This window comes from Narcine bancroftii, chromosome 1 (assembly GCF_036971445.1).
Source record: "Narcine bancroftii isolate sNarBan1 chromosome 1, sNarBan1.hap1, whole genome shotgun sequence".
In the NCBI taxonomy this organism is placed as follows: domain Eukaryota; kingdom Metazoa; phylum Chordata; class Chondrichthyes; order Torpediniformes; family Narcinidae; genus Narcine; species Narcine bancroftii.
Genome location: NC_091469.1, coordinates 99,935,062 through 99,952,605, shown reverse-complemented (window position 1 = coordinate 99,952,605; position 17,544 = coordinate 99,935,062). Strand labels below are relative to the sequence as shown.

The 17,544-nt window shown below is 42.4% G+C and overlaps 1 protein-coding gene across 11 annotated transcripts in view; it reads right to left on the bottom strand.

The window, feature by feature from the left end:
- Window positions 1-17,544, bottom strand: part of lrsam1 (leucine rich repeat and sterile alpha motif containing 1) — a 125,919-nt gene that overhangs the window by 24,940 nt on the left and 83,435 nt on the right. For 9 of the 11 annotated variants that reach the window (XM_069933746.1, XM_069933755.1, XM_069933798.1 and 6 more), the window contains 6 exons: window positions 16,755-16,775; window positions 15,930-16,052; window positions 13,043-13,182; window positions 10,601-10,645; window positions 1,683-1,753; window positions 460-559 (listed from right to left, as the gene is read on the bottom strand). In XM_069933746.1, coding sequence (XP_069789847.1) covers window positions 460-559; window positions 1,683-1,753; window positions 10,601-10,645; window positions 13,043-13,182; window positions 15,930-16,052; window positions 16,755-16,775 — 500 coding nt within the window. The remainder of the gene's footprint in view (window positions 1-459; window positions 560-1,682; window positions 1,754-10,600; window positions 10,646-13,042; window positions 13,183-15,929; window positions 16,053-16,754; window positions 16,776-17,544) is intronic. The other 2 variants (XM_069933809.1, XM_069933817.1) reach the window with 1 other exon arrangement.

Below are 17,544 nucleotides of genomic sequence, written 5' to 3'. Positions count from 1 at the left end.
TATTTTTGGTCTCTTGCCTCACGAAATATCTGTTTTAATTTTTTTCTCAGCTTCTCTCCTCACAGTTTCCTTACTTTAGACTCCCATAGTGAGCAGACTGGGATCTTTTGGCTCTGATAGAAACAGCATTTCATTCTTCGAAGGAGGGTCTCGCTCACTGGGGAGGCCACATTGACCTCTATCATTAGGTGTGACTGGGCACCATGTTGACCCAACCCGGTGCAGCAATCATTCAGTATTTAGAAGCAAAATATAAACCCAAAACAAAACAAATGTTTCTATTAACTCCTTGAATGGTATGGGTATGGAGGGCAAGATCCAGGAACAGGTCATTGGATCAAAGCAGAATAATAATTCAGCACAGACTAGAGGGACCAAAGAGTCGTTTCTGTGATGTCTTGTTCCAAACCCAATAAACTGTAAGCAATCCTGCCACCAAGAACTGCAGCTATTGTGTACCTGGAGCTGGCTTCATCTACCAGCTGTTGTCGCCTTGTCTCATAGACCATCTGCAGGATCTTGTTCATGGAGCTTTCAGACAGCATCTCCTGCATAGCAACTAAAAGAAAAAATGAGTGAGAGAGAGAGAGAGAGAGAGAGAGAGAGAGGGGGGGAACAGAATATTTTTACCATACCACGTGTCAGAACTGTCTGAAGATGTAGTTTTTAAAAAATAAACATGCCCTGAAACTTGAACAAGACTATTAAACACAAACTGCAGCATGCTAGGAAACAAAGCCACTCAATGTGGTCACTGCTACTTCATTATAAATGCCAGTCTGGTTTTTAAACTCCTACAAATGCAGGAAGTTCCCTGCCATGACCGACTCAGTTTGCATTACTCTCTGCCTCCTGAGCCAGCTTGCAAGTTTCTCCCATTCTAATACCTCAGTGCAGCACTGAGAGAATGCTGTATTGTCGAAGATGCTGCCCTACTGATGAGATGTTAAACTAATAACTTCACTACAAAAAATTTTTAATTGGTTGTAAAGCATTCTGTGACATTCTCAAGTTTTGTTAAGTTAAAAAAGTAGATTCTCCCTTTTTCTTTAAGACTTTATATTCAATTAAGTATTTTAAAGCCTAAAGTGAATTTTCCAATGAAAGGTGATAAATCCGAAATGTTAAGATTCTCTCACCACAGAGGCTGTTTGACCTGTGGAGAAATTTTAGTACTTACTTCAAGTAGTTGTGAACAACAGCCACTATTGTGACAAGGAAAATACAACAGTCAGTTTGTGTACAGCAAAGTCCCAGAATTGGCAGGAAGATAAATGCCACATAATTTTTTGGTGACATTGGTGTCAATATTTGTCCATCAACCAGAGGGAGACATATACGAAGTTGATAAATGACCTGTTCTAGGAGTTTTTGTTTTATGTCTCATTGCAAAGCTGAATTGCCATCAGTATAGGTATTCAACACTGCTCAGAGTATCATTCTAAATCACATGCTCCAAGTTCAGAAGAGGGAGTCTGAAGTGCAGTCTTGTCTTGTGGATGAGCAATTCTTCTGAAAAAAGGCAACTCTCCTTCCCATTTCAAAGCCAGATGGTGCTCTGGCCATCAACTCAGCAGTGGACAAAGGTTAAGCCATCTCAGTAAAAGGATTTAATAAAAATACTGGCAAATAATTCCAAATAACTGTGAGGAAGTCTCCGCATCAGAGGATAAAGTGTTTACCTGCCACATCTTTCTTTCGCAGTCTCTCATTATCCTCTTGTGTTATTGCCATCAACTGTTCCATTCTCACCCTACAGGGGACAGACAGGAGGCAATATTTACAGCTCTGCAATTATCGTACACTGTACTGCCTTGGAAAAGGCCTCACACCATTCCAGTTACACATTCTTTACCCCCTCTCCCATCAGGAAGAAAATTCTGAAATCATACCCCATCAGATTCAAGGACAATGCTATCAGGCTCCTGAATGAACCTCTTATTAGTAAAATAATATTTCTCTTGTTTCATTCTAAATGATCTCTCTGTAAACTCTACACTAGGCTCTATTTGCTGTACTCATTTACATGTTGCTGGATAACATGAAAAGCAAACCTTTTCTCTGTTCCTCAGCACACATGACCAACTCTTTTTTTGAAAAATTTATTTATTAATCATGATAAATCATTCAATAAAAATTACAATATGAAAAACATAATACATACATGATATTTTAATAAATGATACCTCTTGCAACCTTAGAATGAATAAAACGAAAAATCTTTCTCCTTAGGATTTAGCTTTCTCTATATATCTACCAAATTCATATCTTTCATTAACACCATTCGCTGTTTAGCCATTTTGGTTCTGATTACCAATTTTGGAGATTTATCTAATAATGGATCTAAGCAACAATTAAAGTTTTCCCCTTCAATAATTTTGTCATATGCCTCATTTAAATTTAAAAAAAGAGTCCAATATGAATTGCTCATCATCTATATAGGCGCATAAATATTCATTGAAGTCCAAGTTTCAGAAAAAATTCTACAATTAACAATTACGAGTCTACCAGCTGACTCAAAAACTGATTCTAATTTAAAAGTTAACTTTTTATTAATCAGAATAGCAACTCCTCTTGTTTTGGAATTAAAAGAAGACGCTATAACTTGCCCAACCCAATCTCTTTTTACACATGACAAACTCAAACTTTATTGTTCAGCTCTCTCAATAATATTTCCCATTTAATTGTTTTATTAACAAGGATTAAAACAACCATCTCCTGATAGTGTTCATTATAGAACAGGCTGGGGAGAAGGAACAGCATGACACACTGTGGTAGACTGCTCCAAATGGACAACACAAAGCCCAAGAACAAGTCACTGTTCATATGGTCACCACTGGGTCAGTTCAAAAACCTCAGGGTCACAGGGATCCTAGCTATGGGTAATAAATAGACCAGGTAATGCACAACAGAAATACAGTCAGTAACAAAGTATCACTGAGCAACCAAAACATTTTTCTTGATATTATTTTAAATACTTGTGTGTAAGTATGCGTGAACTGCATTTCATACTCAAGATCAGTTAATAAGAATCTGGGCAATATTTGGCATCTTATTCCAAAGGTGAAAATTATGTATGCAACCATATATTGACACTACCCTTTCAAAATCCACAGCACTATTATTAAATCTTATAACAAAAAAATATAGAAAATGAAATAATAACCATACGCCATTCACAAGGGCTTGCAAATATTATTTCTATGTTGAGCAATCCAAAATTAGCTTTATTCACCTGCTCTTTATTCATGCATTTGCAAGTTTCTTTGGCTTATTGTAGATTTTAATGAAAAGGATGTAGTAAGTGGTGCAGTGAATAAAGCACAACAGAACTGTTTAATTAAATCTTCACAGATTAAATAATTACAGTTGGTGTGCTATCACAACACCTGATCTCTAAAATCACGCGCCTCCCAGAGTTCTTTGTGCCCCCCACCCCCAGAAACTCTCCCTGCGGGGGCCTGCAACTACAGACACCGATTTGATAATGGAGCGGCGTAGTTTGCAACATAACACACTCCCCTCAGAACCAGAATTCGGAGGTGACACCACAGTCTCACCTATACGGCTATAAAAGGCCAGCAGATGCCCCCTGTGCTGGGGACATGGCACCCATACCTGCTGGGGTGTAATACTATTGGCAGGACATTGGGTCGATGACGTCACGGGGCAGGACTTGCACATCTGGGAGAGTTATGTGTCTGACAGGCTCGGGAGCAGCAGGTAGATATTCACCAAGGTTATGTTAAAATAAAGCAAATTATGAATACATCTCCGATAGTTTTTATTAGAAATGTGTTTTTTTTTAATTATTTTTTATTTTTCACACTGTGAACCATATCAACCAAAATACATACAAACATTACCCTCTTAAATATACACAGTGGCATTTTCTCCCCTTTTCCCCCCTACCTTTCCTTCCCCCCACTTCCTACCCCTCTCCAAAACCAATAAACATTCAACATATACAATAAAACCATTAAACAATGTTATCACACAATGAAAAATAAACAAAAAAATGTGTCATCTACTTTTACACACTGGATCAAGTCATTTTGTCTTATCATTTTAGGGGGTGGAGGTCCGGTTCCCAAATTTGTTCAAATAATGTGACTTTATTTTTTAAATTATATGTTATTTTTTTCCAATGGAATACATTTATTCATTTCCATGTACCATTCCTGTATTTTCAGGCTTTCTTCCGATTCCCAAGTTGACATTATACATTTTTTTGGTACAGTTAAGGCTATCATAATAAAAAAATTTTTGTGCTTCATCCAGTTTGAGCCCTAATTCCTTACTTCTTATATTAATTCCTTTTCTCTCCCATTCTCTAAGGAAAGGTTATCTATTGTAAAAGAGATTCGCTGATTTTGCATCAATAATAATTTTGTTATTTGGTAATTTGTTTTTTTCCTTTCTAAGTGAATCTTCTTCCATATATTGAGTAAATGATGCAATACTGGTGAGTTTTTATATCGTACTTTATCATCCCACATAAAGTATATGTTCCGGTACATTCTCCCCTATTTTATCTAGCTCTATCTTAGTCCAATCTGGTTTTTCCCTTGTCTGATAAAAATCTGATAAAAACCTTAATTGTGCTGCTCTATAATAATTTTTAAAGTTTGGTAACTGCAAACCACCTTGGTTGTACCTCTCTGTTAATTTATCTAATGCTATCCTCGGTTTCCCCCCTTTCCATAAAAATTTCCTTATTATTCTCTTTAGTTCATTAAATAATTTCTCTGTTAAGGGAATTGGTAACGATTGAAATAAGTATTGTATCCTTGGAAAGACATCACAAGCGTGTTTGAACCCAACACGACACTGGCCTCCTGAGGTCGACATGTACCGGCTTAAGGCAATCTATCGAAACCATTTCATGCCTGCTGCCAATGTCTACAACAAACATGGAGCCATCATTCCGTACCACCCTGAAAGGACCTTCATATGGTCATTAGAATAGCATCCTGTTGAGCTGCTGCCAAAGCCATGGAGGGAAGTGATGGTGGTGTGGGATAGCGTGTCAGCGACTAGATTGTTCTTCCTGGTGATGTGTTTTATCATACTCAAATTCTGAAATGTAGGACAGTTGATGTTGTTGTCATGCTGACCACAGGCGAGAGTCAATGGCTTGTGATCCGTGTAGACTGTGAACCCTCTGCTCTCAAGGAAATAATGAAAATGCCGTATGGCCAATTAGAGGGCAAAGAGCTCCCTGTCAAAAGCACTGTACTTTTGTTCTGGTGGTCTCAAATAACTTTTGCTTCAGTGGTCTCACATGAAAAGAAAGCTAGCAGTTTCCAGATACCATTGATGAGCTGCTCCAGGGTGCTATCTACCGCAGTGCCTGATGCACCCACTGTAAGAGCGTTTGGCACATCAACCCTCAGGTGCACGAGCAGAGTGGCTCTCACTAGCGCTCCTTTGGCAGTCTCAAATACCATCGTCATTCCATTTCAGTTCCTTGGGATGTCCAGACAAGAGTTTGAAAAGAGGCTGCATAACTTTGGCTGCAGCTGGCACAAAACAATGGTAAAAGTTAATCACGCCAACAAACTCCTTCAGGGCTTTAATGGTAGAGGGTCTTGGAAATTTGCAAATGGCCTCGACCTTGGAAGGTAGTGGAACTGCTCTGCGCTGACTGATGCGGTGGCCAAGGAAATCAATTGATGTGAGGCTAAACTGGCTCTTGGCCAGGTTGATCGCTAACCTATTGTCTCGTTGACGGAGATGGACTCGGTGCTGCTTCTATGAGTGGCTCGCAATAAGGATGTTGTCCAAATAAACTAATACAAAATCCAGGCCGCAGGTAACCGTATCAATTAGGCGTTGAAATATCTGGGGCCATCTTTTTTAGACAGAAAGGCACACGGAGGAATTCAAGTAGCCCAAATACGGTAATCAAGGCAGTCTTAGGGACGTCATCCGGGTGAACTGGGATCTGATGGTACCCATGCACCTGGTTGATTTTAGAGAAAATTTTAGCGCTGTGAAGGATCACAGAGAAATCCTGTATATGGGGAACTGGGTAACGATCTGCCAGTGATGTCATTCAGACACTGATAGTCCCCACAAGGTCTCCACTCTCCAGTTGCCTGAGGTACCATATGCAGCAATGATGCCCAAGGGCTGTCAGAGTGGTAAACAATCCTCATTTCCTCCATGTGTCCGAATTCGTCTTTAGCCAATTGCAAATTATCTGGAGGTAGTCTGCACGCTTGAGCATGAGTCCATGAGTTGGAATGTACTCCATGTTTCAGTTGGGCTGTCAAGAACTGCAGAGTAATAATGCTAGGGAATTCCACTAAGCGTCACCGAGTTGAGGCAAGGTGTGGGCAACACCGCGGGGTATAAGGCAAAGGACTCAAAAGTCTTTGTATTAACTAGGCAGCAACCTTTGAGATTTACTAGAAGGGAGTGTGCTCGCAAAAAATCATCTCCCAAGTGTGCCTGTAAAACAGCATCAATGGTGGAGGACTAGGTGAACTACGACAAGCTGAAATTGAGTGGAATTGTGATCCTTATGTCCAGAACCTGCTGTTGTTGGCAGCCATGAGAAAAGAGCCCTTCTTTCCTAAATGTGTATCTGGCCCAGAGGAGGAAAACATGCTAACCTTCGCTCCAGTGTCGACCAAGAAACAACAGCCTGAGTGTCAATCCCAGAGGAAAAGGTTGTTCTTCCAGCTAGCTCTTGTTGCAGGCACTACTGATGGCTGGCCTTGGTGTTTCCTGGATGCATGCAGGGGGGAGGGCAGCAGAGAGCTGCAGCTCCCCATCTCTGATGGTAATAGCATCACTGCTGTGTCTGCGCTGAGTATGGTCGAGTCAACATTGCACCACTATCTGGAATGGACAGGGTCATGCCCTTTGCTGAGGTACCACTACGCGCCAAACCAAAAGTCTACCATGTTGCTTAGTGTTCCACAACTTATCAGCACGGGCTGCTAAGTGAATGGCATCGTTAAAGTTTTTGTCTGCAAGCAGCAAATGGATGTCTTCTGGCATTTATTCGAGAAAAATTTGCTCGTAAAGCCGACAGGGCTTGAGTCCATTCATGTGCGCAAGCATCTCATTCATTAGTTCAGAAGGAGAGCCGTCGCCCAGGCCGTCCACATGAAAGGGTCGTGCTGCCCTGTTCCATCAGGAAAGGTCGAAAATACGTCTGAGAAGGATTTTGATGGCTTCATACCCTGTTGTTGGCTGGAGGCTGGCATAATAAATTGCCAATAAGCCCTGCGGTGTCTTGGTCCAGCAATGCAACGACATAGCAGTAGTTTGTTGAGCCAGCGGTAATCTGGCATAGATGGAACTGGACCTCGGTCTCCTCAAACCAGACCTGTGGCTGCGAGGTCCAAAGTACTGGACGTTTGAGCACAACAGCATTCTGTATATCCAAGGATCATCGGAGTTACCAGTGTAGCGAGTGATGCAGTGAATAAAGCACAACAGGAGTTGTCTGTGAGCTGAACCAACAGAACTGTTTTATGGAATATTCGCAGGAGTTTAAATAATTACAGTTGGTGCACGATCACAATCATCTGACCTCTGAGGTTATGTGCCTTCCAGAATTCTTTGTGCCCCCGGCCACTGGAACTCCTGATCCTGCAGGGTCCGCAACTACGGACACCAGTTTGCCACAAGGTGGTCTTTATCCTGACTCTACAGTATGGTCCACAACTCCATCTTCTGACACAAGGTCTACAGCAGTGGTTCTCAACCATTTTCTTTCCACCCTCATACCACTTTAAGTATTCCCTATGCCATAGGTGCTCTGTGATTAGTAAGGGATTGCCATAAATCTTCGTCCGTGAAGCCAAGCCAAAGAAGAAGGTGGTATGTGGGTGGAAAGAAAAAGTTTGAAAACCACTGTTTTAATCGTACCTAACAGACTCATTATGTGCACAGTTTCCTAACTCCAAAGGAAATGGGCCAATGACAATCATTCTCAAGCAAAATATTTCAGTAACAATTGGGTCGACAGCAGTGATTCTTAATATTTCCTTCCCACTCACATACCACCTTAAGCAATCCCTTACTAATCAAAGAGCACTGATGGCATAGGGATTACAAGGTGGTATGTGAGTGGAAAGAAAAAGATTAGGAACCACTGGTCTATAGCAATTCCTCCAAATACATCTTCATAAGAACATAAGAAATAGGAGCAGGAGTAGGTTATCCAGCCAGTTGAGTCTGCTCCGCCATTCAATAAGATCATGGCTGATCTGATCATTGACTCAACTCGACCTACCTGCCTTTTTCCCATATTCCTTAACTGAATCTTAAATATGTTTAATGAAATAGCCTCAAAAGCTTCCCTGGGCAGAAAATTCCATAGCTTTACTAATCCCTGGGAAAAATAGTTTTTCCTCATCTCCATCTTGAATTTTGAAGCTGTGTCCTCTAGTTCTGGTCTCACCTACCAGTGAAAACAATTTTCCTGCCTCTATCTTATCCATCCCTTTCATAATTTTATTTGTTTCTAGAAGATCTTCTCTCCTGAATTCGAGTGAGTATAATCCCAGGCAATGTAGTTTCTCCTTGTAGCTCAACCCCCTCATCTCCTGGATCGACCTGGTGAACCTCCTCTGGACTGCCTCCAAGGCCAGTATATCCTTCCTCAAGTATGGAGACTAGAACTGCACACAGCACTCCATGTACAGCCTCACGAGTAACTTGTATAGTTGCTGCGTGACCTCCCTGCTCTTGAATTCAATTCCTCTAGCGATGAAGGCCAACATTCCATTTGCCTTCTTAATAACTTGTACCTCAATCCAACTATTTTTGATTCATGCACAAGCACTCCCAAGTTCTTCTGCACTACAGCATGCTGCAGTTTTTCACCATTTAAATAATAATCTGTCCTTCTATTTTTCCTACCGAAGTGGATGACCTCGCATTTACTAACATTGTATTCCATCAGCTAGACCTTTGCTCACTTGCCTAACTTAACTATATCCTTCTGCAGCCTTTCCACATCCTCTATACAATTTGCTTTTCTACTCACTCAATTGTAGTATCATCCGCAGACTTGGCTACTCTACACTCTGTCCCCTCTTCCAAATCATCAGTGTAAATGATGAACAGCTCCGGGCCCAGCACCCACACCCTGCATCACCCCATTCACCACTGTCTCCCAATCAGAAAAACACCCATTTATCCCGACTCTCTGCCTTCTGTCAATTCCGAGGATGTTGAGCTTCTGCCTCATTACATGCTCCCCAAGGAAATAGTTTTAAAACTATGTGCCCTACCAAAACCCAAGGGAATTGTATAATTTTAAAGTTCTGTTTGGACTTCTGAACCACCAAGTCACTAAAGTGAAGATTTTTTTCTGGATATTGGACCACATAATAATCAAACAATACTGGAATATTTGCCTATTAATAATTTATCACCCATCTCTTGGTTCTTGAACTCCCCGTCACTGTTTATGAAACCCAAAGCTTTCTCAGAGATTCCTCTGTTGCGGTCGCATACTTACTTTAGTCAGTAGAGGAGCCGGTTGCCGCTGATGATGTAAGTAAAGTGACATGTGGGAGTAATAGTGCACATGTGCAGTGTGTTGTGTGCCAGTATATGGGTGAAGGATTTCAAATAAAGGAGGAGGAGAGTGAGAGCATGAGGATTATCCAGATGGCTGTGAGCCAATGAGAAGGTCAGAGGGCTTTGGCTGTGTTGAAGAATGCAATGTTGTGTCTAGTGAATAATAATGAAAATCACCTTCATGGTGGGCTGAAAGAAGCAACTGAGTGTTTTCTTTATTTGTTTGTTAAGATGTGGTAAATCAGTGCCGTTTCAAGTGGTGACCCTGACATGATCTGGCTGGATCATGGTTTTGTCTTTGGGAAAACATGAGATTACTCCAACCTACTCCTACGCGGCAGGCATCACCTGCAGTGTAGGTGCCGAATGATTTACAATGCTATACTCGTGTATTCCTCCATCATGATGCTGTTTGCAAACCACTTCAGCCCATTTACAATGGTCTTCTTCAGGTCTGACAACACCACCCGAAGACTTTTGTGATCGACAGGAAAGGAAAAGCTGACACGGTTTTCATCGACAGTCCATGTTCTGCATTGGAGCCCGAGTCAGATGACCAGTCGCACCCTTGCATTTAGACCATGCTCGCCTGTCTTGCACTATCATATGAGGTTTGGCCAAATTGTCAGCCCTCCAGACCGTTATATAGCGGGACAGTACCAATCAGTCACCTCCTTGCTTGGTTCAGAGGCTGGGGTTGGGGGAGGCTGTGGCGGTTGCGTACTTACCTTCGTCGGGAGTGGTTATGGTCATCGCTAATGTACATAAGTGAAGCGATGCACAGAAGTAAACACGCGTCATGCACGGGTGTGTTAAGCACAGGTGATGGATCCCAGACGCAGGAGGAAAACTAGAGCATCAGGATTACCCGTGTGGTGGTGAGCCAACAAGAAGGTCAGAGGGATTTGGCTGGGTGGTGTTTAGGGAGCTGAAGAATGAATTGTTGGGTCTAGTGAATAATAAAGAAAACCAGCTTCATGGTGGACTGAAAGAAATGAGTATGCGTATTCCGTGGTAAATCAGTGCCCGCTAGATTTCGCTAAGTTCTCACCTCTCTTTTTCCAGTGATTCTATCAGCATGGAGTTCTGCTTCCTTCTAAAAGAGAAACAATCAAAGAAAAAATATTATTTTGACAGTAAGGTAAACAAGTCCAGGTACATACACTTCCTCTATTTAAAAAAAAATCAAGAATATACATGAGAACTTGAGTATATTTTGTCAGTTTTGGTAAATTTTGGCTGGAGTTCAGGGGTCTGGCCCAGGCCACTGAGCAACAGCTTGAAGTAGGACAATCTGTAATCAGCACTGCTCTTTTGAGAGAATAAGTTCAGCAGGGAAAGCACATGGAGAAGGAATTCCAAAGCAGGAACCTTGACCTTGTTAGCATTGCTCACAGGTACTACTACAGGTACACAATCCTTTACCTGGGGGACAACGTGTTCCAAATTTTGAATTTTTCCAGATTTCAGAACAAAAGCCAGCTGCCCCAGATTTAAGCCCGCCCGAATTGTGCTGCCGTCTCTCTCCCTCGCCTGCCTGAGTCGCGCTGCCGGTCTCGCCCCCTCGCCTGCCCGAGTCATGCTGCCGGTCTCTTCTCTTCGCCCACATGAATCGCTCTGCCAGTCTCTCCCCCTCGCCCGCCCAAGTCGCGCTGCTGGTCTCTTCCCTTCGCCCGCCTGAGTCACGCTGCTGGTCCCTCTCCCACCTTGTCGGTTTTTGAAGCTTTCCGGATGTTAGGTGTCTGGATAAAGGATTGTGTACCTGTACCACCTGGTAATAATCCAACTGCAGACACCTCAATTTGCAACTTGTTCTTGGTATTCATGTATTCAATTATACCAGCATCCAAATCTTCCTGATGCACCCACTCCAGTGTCTTGCTTGCCAATTCATGGGTAATAACTTGTCAATGACACAGGGGTGATACATGGATCAGACAAAAGACACAAAAACAGAAATGCTGGAGAAACTCAGGTCTCACAGCAACCATAGGAGGTAAAGATATATTATCGATGTTCCGGGTTGCAGCCCTTACTTAAGGTATCTTTGCCTCCTATGGACGCTGTGAAACCTTCTGACTCCTCCAGCATTTCTGTGCTTTCACTACAATCACAACATCTGCAGACTTTCATGTCTCAGTCTAGACAAGAGAACACACTGGTTTTCTGAAGGATATTAGTGAGCCAATATTTTTTATGAGAATCCAGTACTTTCACGGTAAACATTCCTGATCACAGCTCTTTGCAACACAGACAACCACAAATCTATCCAATTACTTACCAAATGACAAAGCCTTATCATATTCCAAAGCTGAGGGAGAATGGAGGCGCTACTTCTTCATATAATTTAAACAGAAGTTCTGTCTCTTGATCTCAAATAAGAATATCTGCTCATTTGTGGAAACTTGCAGTGGTTAAATTGGTTGGTGGATTTCCAAGGCTGCCGCAGATGATAGCTCAAAATATTTCACTAGTTGCCTAATGGAACAGCTCAATGGAAGTCTATTCAAGTTTAAACTCTAAATAAAGGTGAAATGACAACTAAAATGTAGGAAATATCTGACAAAGCAGCAAATATGATCACAAGGTGAGCTGCAAAAGATACAAGAGACTTGAGCTATGTTATCAAGAATAAAAGGGGGAAAATGGGGTAGAAGATAAATGCAAAATTCAGACAGCCACTTCAAAGTAAAATGAGGGAAATTGGAGAGGCAGTCATTAGTGAGTATTTGCCAAGTGGCCATTCATCTCAAGCCTGACACTTGTGTTACCATTTGTCACCCAAAGCCCAATTGTGCCTATGATTTACTGCTTTTTGGTGAGACACTGCTTCATCAACCCAAGGAGATGCAAATGAGCTCTCCCTTCAGTCCTCATAACCCTGGCCATATATTCCTGCTTCATGCAAAGCAAGATCTTTATTCTGGTTCCTTAACACTTAAATAACCCTAGTGTTTTTTTTTGCCTGTCAGATGAGTAGATTATCTTGAAGAAATTATTTTTCAACTGCAACTATTTTACCAGATGGAACTGTGTCCAGATCATTAAAGTGTGGTGGTCAGCTGCATAAATAATCTGAAGTTCAGCGGCCACATTAATTTTTTAAAAAGATTGCTGTAATGCAGAATAACATGCAGATTTCAGGACACTACACCTTCTCAGGGCTTTATGATTCAGATTACAAGGAGAGGACACAACCTAGTGTAAATTATGTCAGACATGTACAGATGCAGTTTTCTTTGTTAGAGTCATGTGTTACAGAGCATGAAAACAGGCCAAGCTCATCCATAATTGGCTATCTGAGCCAGTGCCACTGCCTGTGCTTTGCCCATATACCCCCTCATTGTTTATCTAGTTATCTATAACAGCCACTACAACAGCCAGTAGATAGTGGGTACAACACTGACCCATGCCAGTATGAAAGTATATATCAATTTAGGGATATGTTGGTTACCATCGATGCCTGTCCCTCAAAGCTACTCCATCCCCTCACCTCTCGTTGTCCACCAGCAAATTACGGATAAGGTTCATGGCTCCATCCTCTCCTCTTTTCAGCTCCTCTTGCAGTCGCTGACGCTCCACCTCCATGTGACGTTGCTGGTTTCGGAGACCCTGGTCCAGCTTCCCCTGCTCCTGTGGAACCCAGAACCAGAGGGAGAAATGGATAGATCTAGAGCAACAGAATCATAGGACAGCAACTGCTTATTCACGTCTGAAAACCTATGCATCAATGTCCAGAAACCACTAACCGAAACCATGTCACATAGAGACTGGAAAAAGTGGAGGAGTGTTACTCTATCTACAACGTGAACAAAAACTGGTTCATTCAATGCATCCACATTTGCAAGTACTATTTCCTGGAGGAGAAGCAGTGAGAGAGGGTCTTGCTTATCCCATTCCTACAAGTGTTCAATTATCTATCCTGGGAAATCCAGGCTAACACTCAGGAAACAGGACAAACATTCTGTGACACAAGGGTAAAAACTGTGACAAGTGAAAAGGTCACAAGCAAAACTTCATGACACAATTGGAAAGGAGAACTGCATGCAGTTATGATCACCATACTACAAGAGACTGTACTCCATGGAAGAGGTTGCAAAGGAGATTTATGATGATGTGGTCTGGGTGGAGTATTTCAGATATGAAGACAGGTAAGAGAAGCTATCTTTGTTTCTTTGAAGCAGAGAAGGCTGAAGCAGGAACGTGACAGAGGTGCACCTAATTATGAGGGCACAGGTAGAATAAACAGCAGTAAACATTTCCCCACAACAAAGATATCTATAATCAGGAGGCATTTCACCTATTCCCCTTTTGAAGAAACTGTACTACAGACGATGCTATTGCCTTCACTACATCTTGGCCCACCTGGAGAACACAGCCTCATACTCCAAACTGCTGTTCATGGACTTCAGCTCGGCATATAACACAATCATTTCCCAAAGACTGGTAGAGAAGCTGTCCTCACAGGGTCTAAACACACCTCTTTGTAAATGGATTCTCAACTTTCTAACGGAAAGACGACTGTCTGTCTAGGTCAGTAGCAGAACGTCAAGCACCATCATGTTGAGCAATGGTGCACCTTAGGGCTCACCCCACTCCTGTTCATGCTACTGTCCACAACTACATCGTCAGATCCAGCTCCAACAGTATCATCAAGTTTGTAGATGACACAACAGTAGTTGGCCTCATCAGCAATAATGATGAGTCGCTCTACAGAGAAGTGGAAAATCTTGTGAAAAGATGCAAGAGTAACAACGAGTCTCAACGTGGACAAGACAAAGAAGATGATCGTGGACTTCAGGAGGGAAAGGAATGAACATATTTCTCTACAAATAAATAACTGTAGCGGAGAGAACCAAGTTCCTTGGAGCTCACTTAACTAGTAACCAATCATGGACACTCAACATTTTCTCACTTGTCAGGAAGGCGCAACAGTGACTGGTCTTACTGAGAAGACTGAAATGGACAAGGCTTCTGGCCACCATTTTGTCAACCTTCTATGGGAGCTCTATCAAGAGCACCCTGGCCAGCTACATCACAGTGTGGTATGGTTTCTGCAGAGAAATGGATTGAAGGTCAATCCATAAGATCCCTGGAGTTCCACCCCTCTCCCCCCCCCGCCCCACCATTGACATGATCTACCGGGATCATTGTCTGAAGAGAGCAAGCAAAATCATTGAGGACCTCTTCCACCCTTCACACAGCATCTTTCAGCTGCTCCTCATGGGGAAGAGATACAGGAGGATCAAAGCCAGCACCATCAGGCTTAGGAACAACTTCTTCCCACGGGCAGTGAGAATGCTGAATGACCAAAGGAACTGCTCACACTAACCATACGAGATTCTCATATTCATGAAACTATGTATATGTATTGTTTATCCGTGTTATGTGTCTGCCTGCTTTGCACTGAGGACCAGAGAATGCTGTTTCGACAGGTTGTACTTGTACAACCAGATAACAATAAACTTGACAACGGTAAGTTTAAGTTCCAAGTTAATGATCATCGTACTTGTGCATATACAACCAGACAAAACTGGACCATGGTACACACACTACACAGCACATAATAATCATATATAGGTACACAATCCTTTATCTGGAAATCTAAAATCCAGAAAGCTCCAAAATCGGGCAAGTGGGGAGAGAGACGGCAGCGCAAGTCGGGCGGGCGACGGGGAGAGTCCGGCGGCGTGAGTCGGGCAGGGAAGGGGGAGAGACCGGCAGCGCGAGTTGGGTGGGTTGGGGTGAGGAGATGGCAACGTGAGTCGGGCTGGTGAGGGGAAGAGACTGGCAACGTGAGTCAGGCGGGCAAAGGAGAGAGACCGGCAGCGCGAGTTGGGTGGGCGAGGAGAGACGGCAGCACGTCTGGAATGGGGTGGGGGTGGATACGGTAGCACAATTCGGGTGGGCTTAAATCTGGCTTTCCGAAATTCAGAACACACTGTCCCCCAAGGGTTCCGGATAAAGGATTGTGTACCTGTATACATAAAATATAATACAAAATAAATATGAATAAACATTTTGGAATATTTACATTTCAAGAAAATACAAGGAAGAATAATTTTGATCCAGAGAGCAGTTGGAATTTGGAAAGGCCCCATCTGAGATTCAAATTTATTGTCAGAGTACATAAGTGACATCACATGCTCTCTGAGGTATCTGGATGAACAGCCTAATTGCCAAGGCACAGAAGGCCATGAACCAAGAGTATGCTGTGAAAGTGGGAACTAAAGTGAGCTCAGTGGTTCAGGGGCAGGTCCCAGAACCAGAATACAAGTGATTCTTGCCTCCACCTCGGAAGTCTTCACCAAATCAAATTATACAACCAGTGACAAGTTTTCAAACCCTGCTGTTTCCTGTCTACTTTTTCATTTGGTTACCCGTTTCACTGTCTTCAGGACCTGTTCCTTTTGGCTGCTGTTCTGCAAAATGAGCTGCGTCCTCTCCCGCTGCTCCTCATTCAGCCTCCTCTCAAATGCCAGCTTTTCCTGCTGCTTCTGTTCCTAGGATCGAGAAAAGACAGAGTGAGGGGTAACAGCAGAAGCATGCGTCAGGGCGGCCGGTTCATGCAGTAAGGAAGCAACTAAAACCTCGCTGCAAGATGGTGACCCACACTTTCTCTGGACTGACCAGATGGTTAAGTACACAGAAGGATCATAAATTAATCGAGGTTCAACTGGAGCACCAGGTTATAAAAGTAGAAATGGCTGCTACTTAAAGCACTATGTGGGAAAAGGTGGTGAGGAAGGCACCCAAGCAAGATGAGAGTAAGACGAGATAGCAGCAAATCAGCACAGAACCCCATCTCATTAAAATTGTTGCCCAGTGATCCCAGCCAGAAAGCAGTGCAAGCTTCTGAGAATGAGTGATATCCTTGCATGGTTGACTAATTTATCAATGCCCATCTATGGACATGTCAGCAAACACTCTGCATGAATGTTCATGTTAGCAGGAATGTTATTTATGGAACAGTTCAGGAGAAAGGAAAATAAATCCTGTTCAGGAACACATGTATTATATTGGAATCCTCCATATCAGATAACACAGCAGAATGAGGCCATTCAGCCCATAAAGTGTATGCCAGTTGAGAAAGAATTCTCCCACCCCAACCCCACCTTCTAGAAGTAGGTGCACTGCCCATAAGTTAGAGCTTTAGAAGTACTTATCTCAGAAGTGTTAAAAATGATAAAGATTTCTCCCTTTACCAGGCAGCAAGTTCCAGATCCCTGTGGGTGAAAAATTATTTTTTCATCTATACTACTCCCATTCTTCCAGTTTGTTTTAAATCAGTGGTCCCTGAATTTTGACCCCGTCCTTCCCAAGTAACTTCATTAGTTCCTTCCTATTTACTGTTATTATTTTATACATCTCAAGTTGCTGAAGGCTTTTATTTGCAAGAGATGGACAGCATCCTTGTGTTGGTCGCTCACATTGACCAGGACTTGAACTGGGGGCAAGCTTGTGGCATGACAGCCTTTATGGGGAAGAAAGGGGAGGAGTCACGAGCCAGCCAGTGACAACAGGGTCAACCAGTAAAAGGTCATGTTATTTACATATAACCAATATGTACATAGTGGTTTCACCACAAGTAAGTCTCCCATCACTCTTCTGTTCCAGGCTTATCCAATCTTTTTTTCTAACTGCAATTTTCCAGTCCTGACAACATCTCTGAACTTCTCTTTTGAAGAATGCTGTCAAACCTGCTGAGTATTTCCACCATTTTCTGTTAGGCCGACTTTTATATCATCATACTTCCCACATTCACTTAATTTGTTTTTGAATAAATTTAAAACCACAATACATTCAATCAATAATGAATTATATTAAGAAAATATATGTGGTGTATAACCTAATCTCTCCCTCCCACCACCCTCCTCCCTCCCATATACCCCAAAGAAAGAAGAAAGGGGATTATTGAGTAAATATATAAATTCAAATCAACCACCATGAAACCAAGAACCATCACGAGGATGAGTTATTGAGATCCGAAATTTT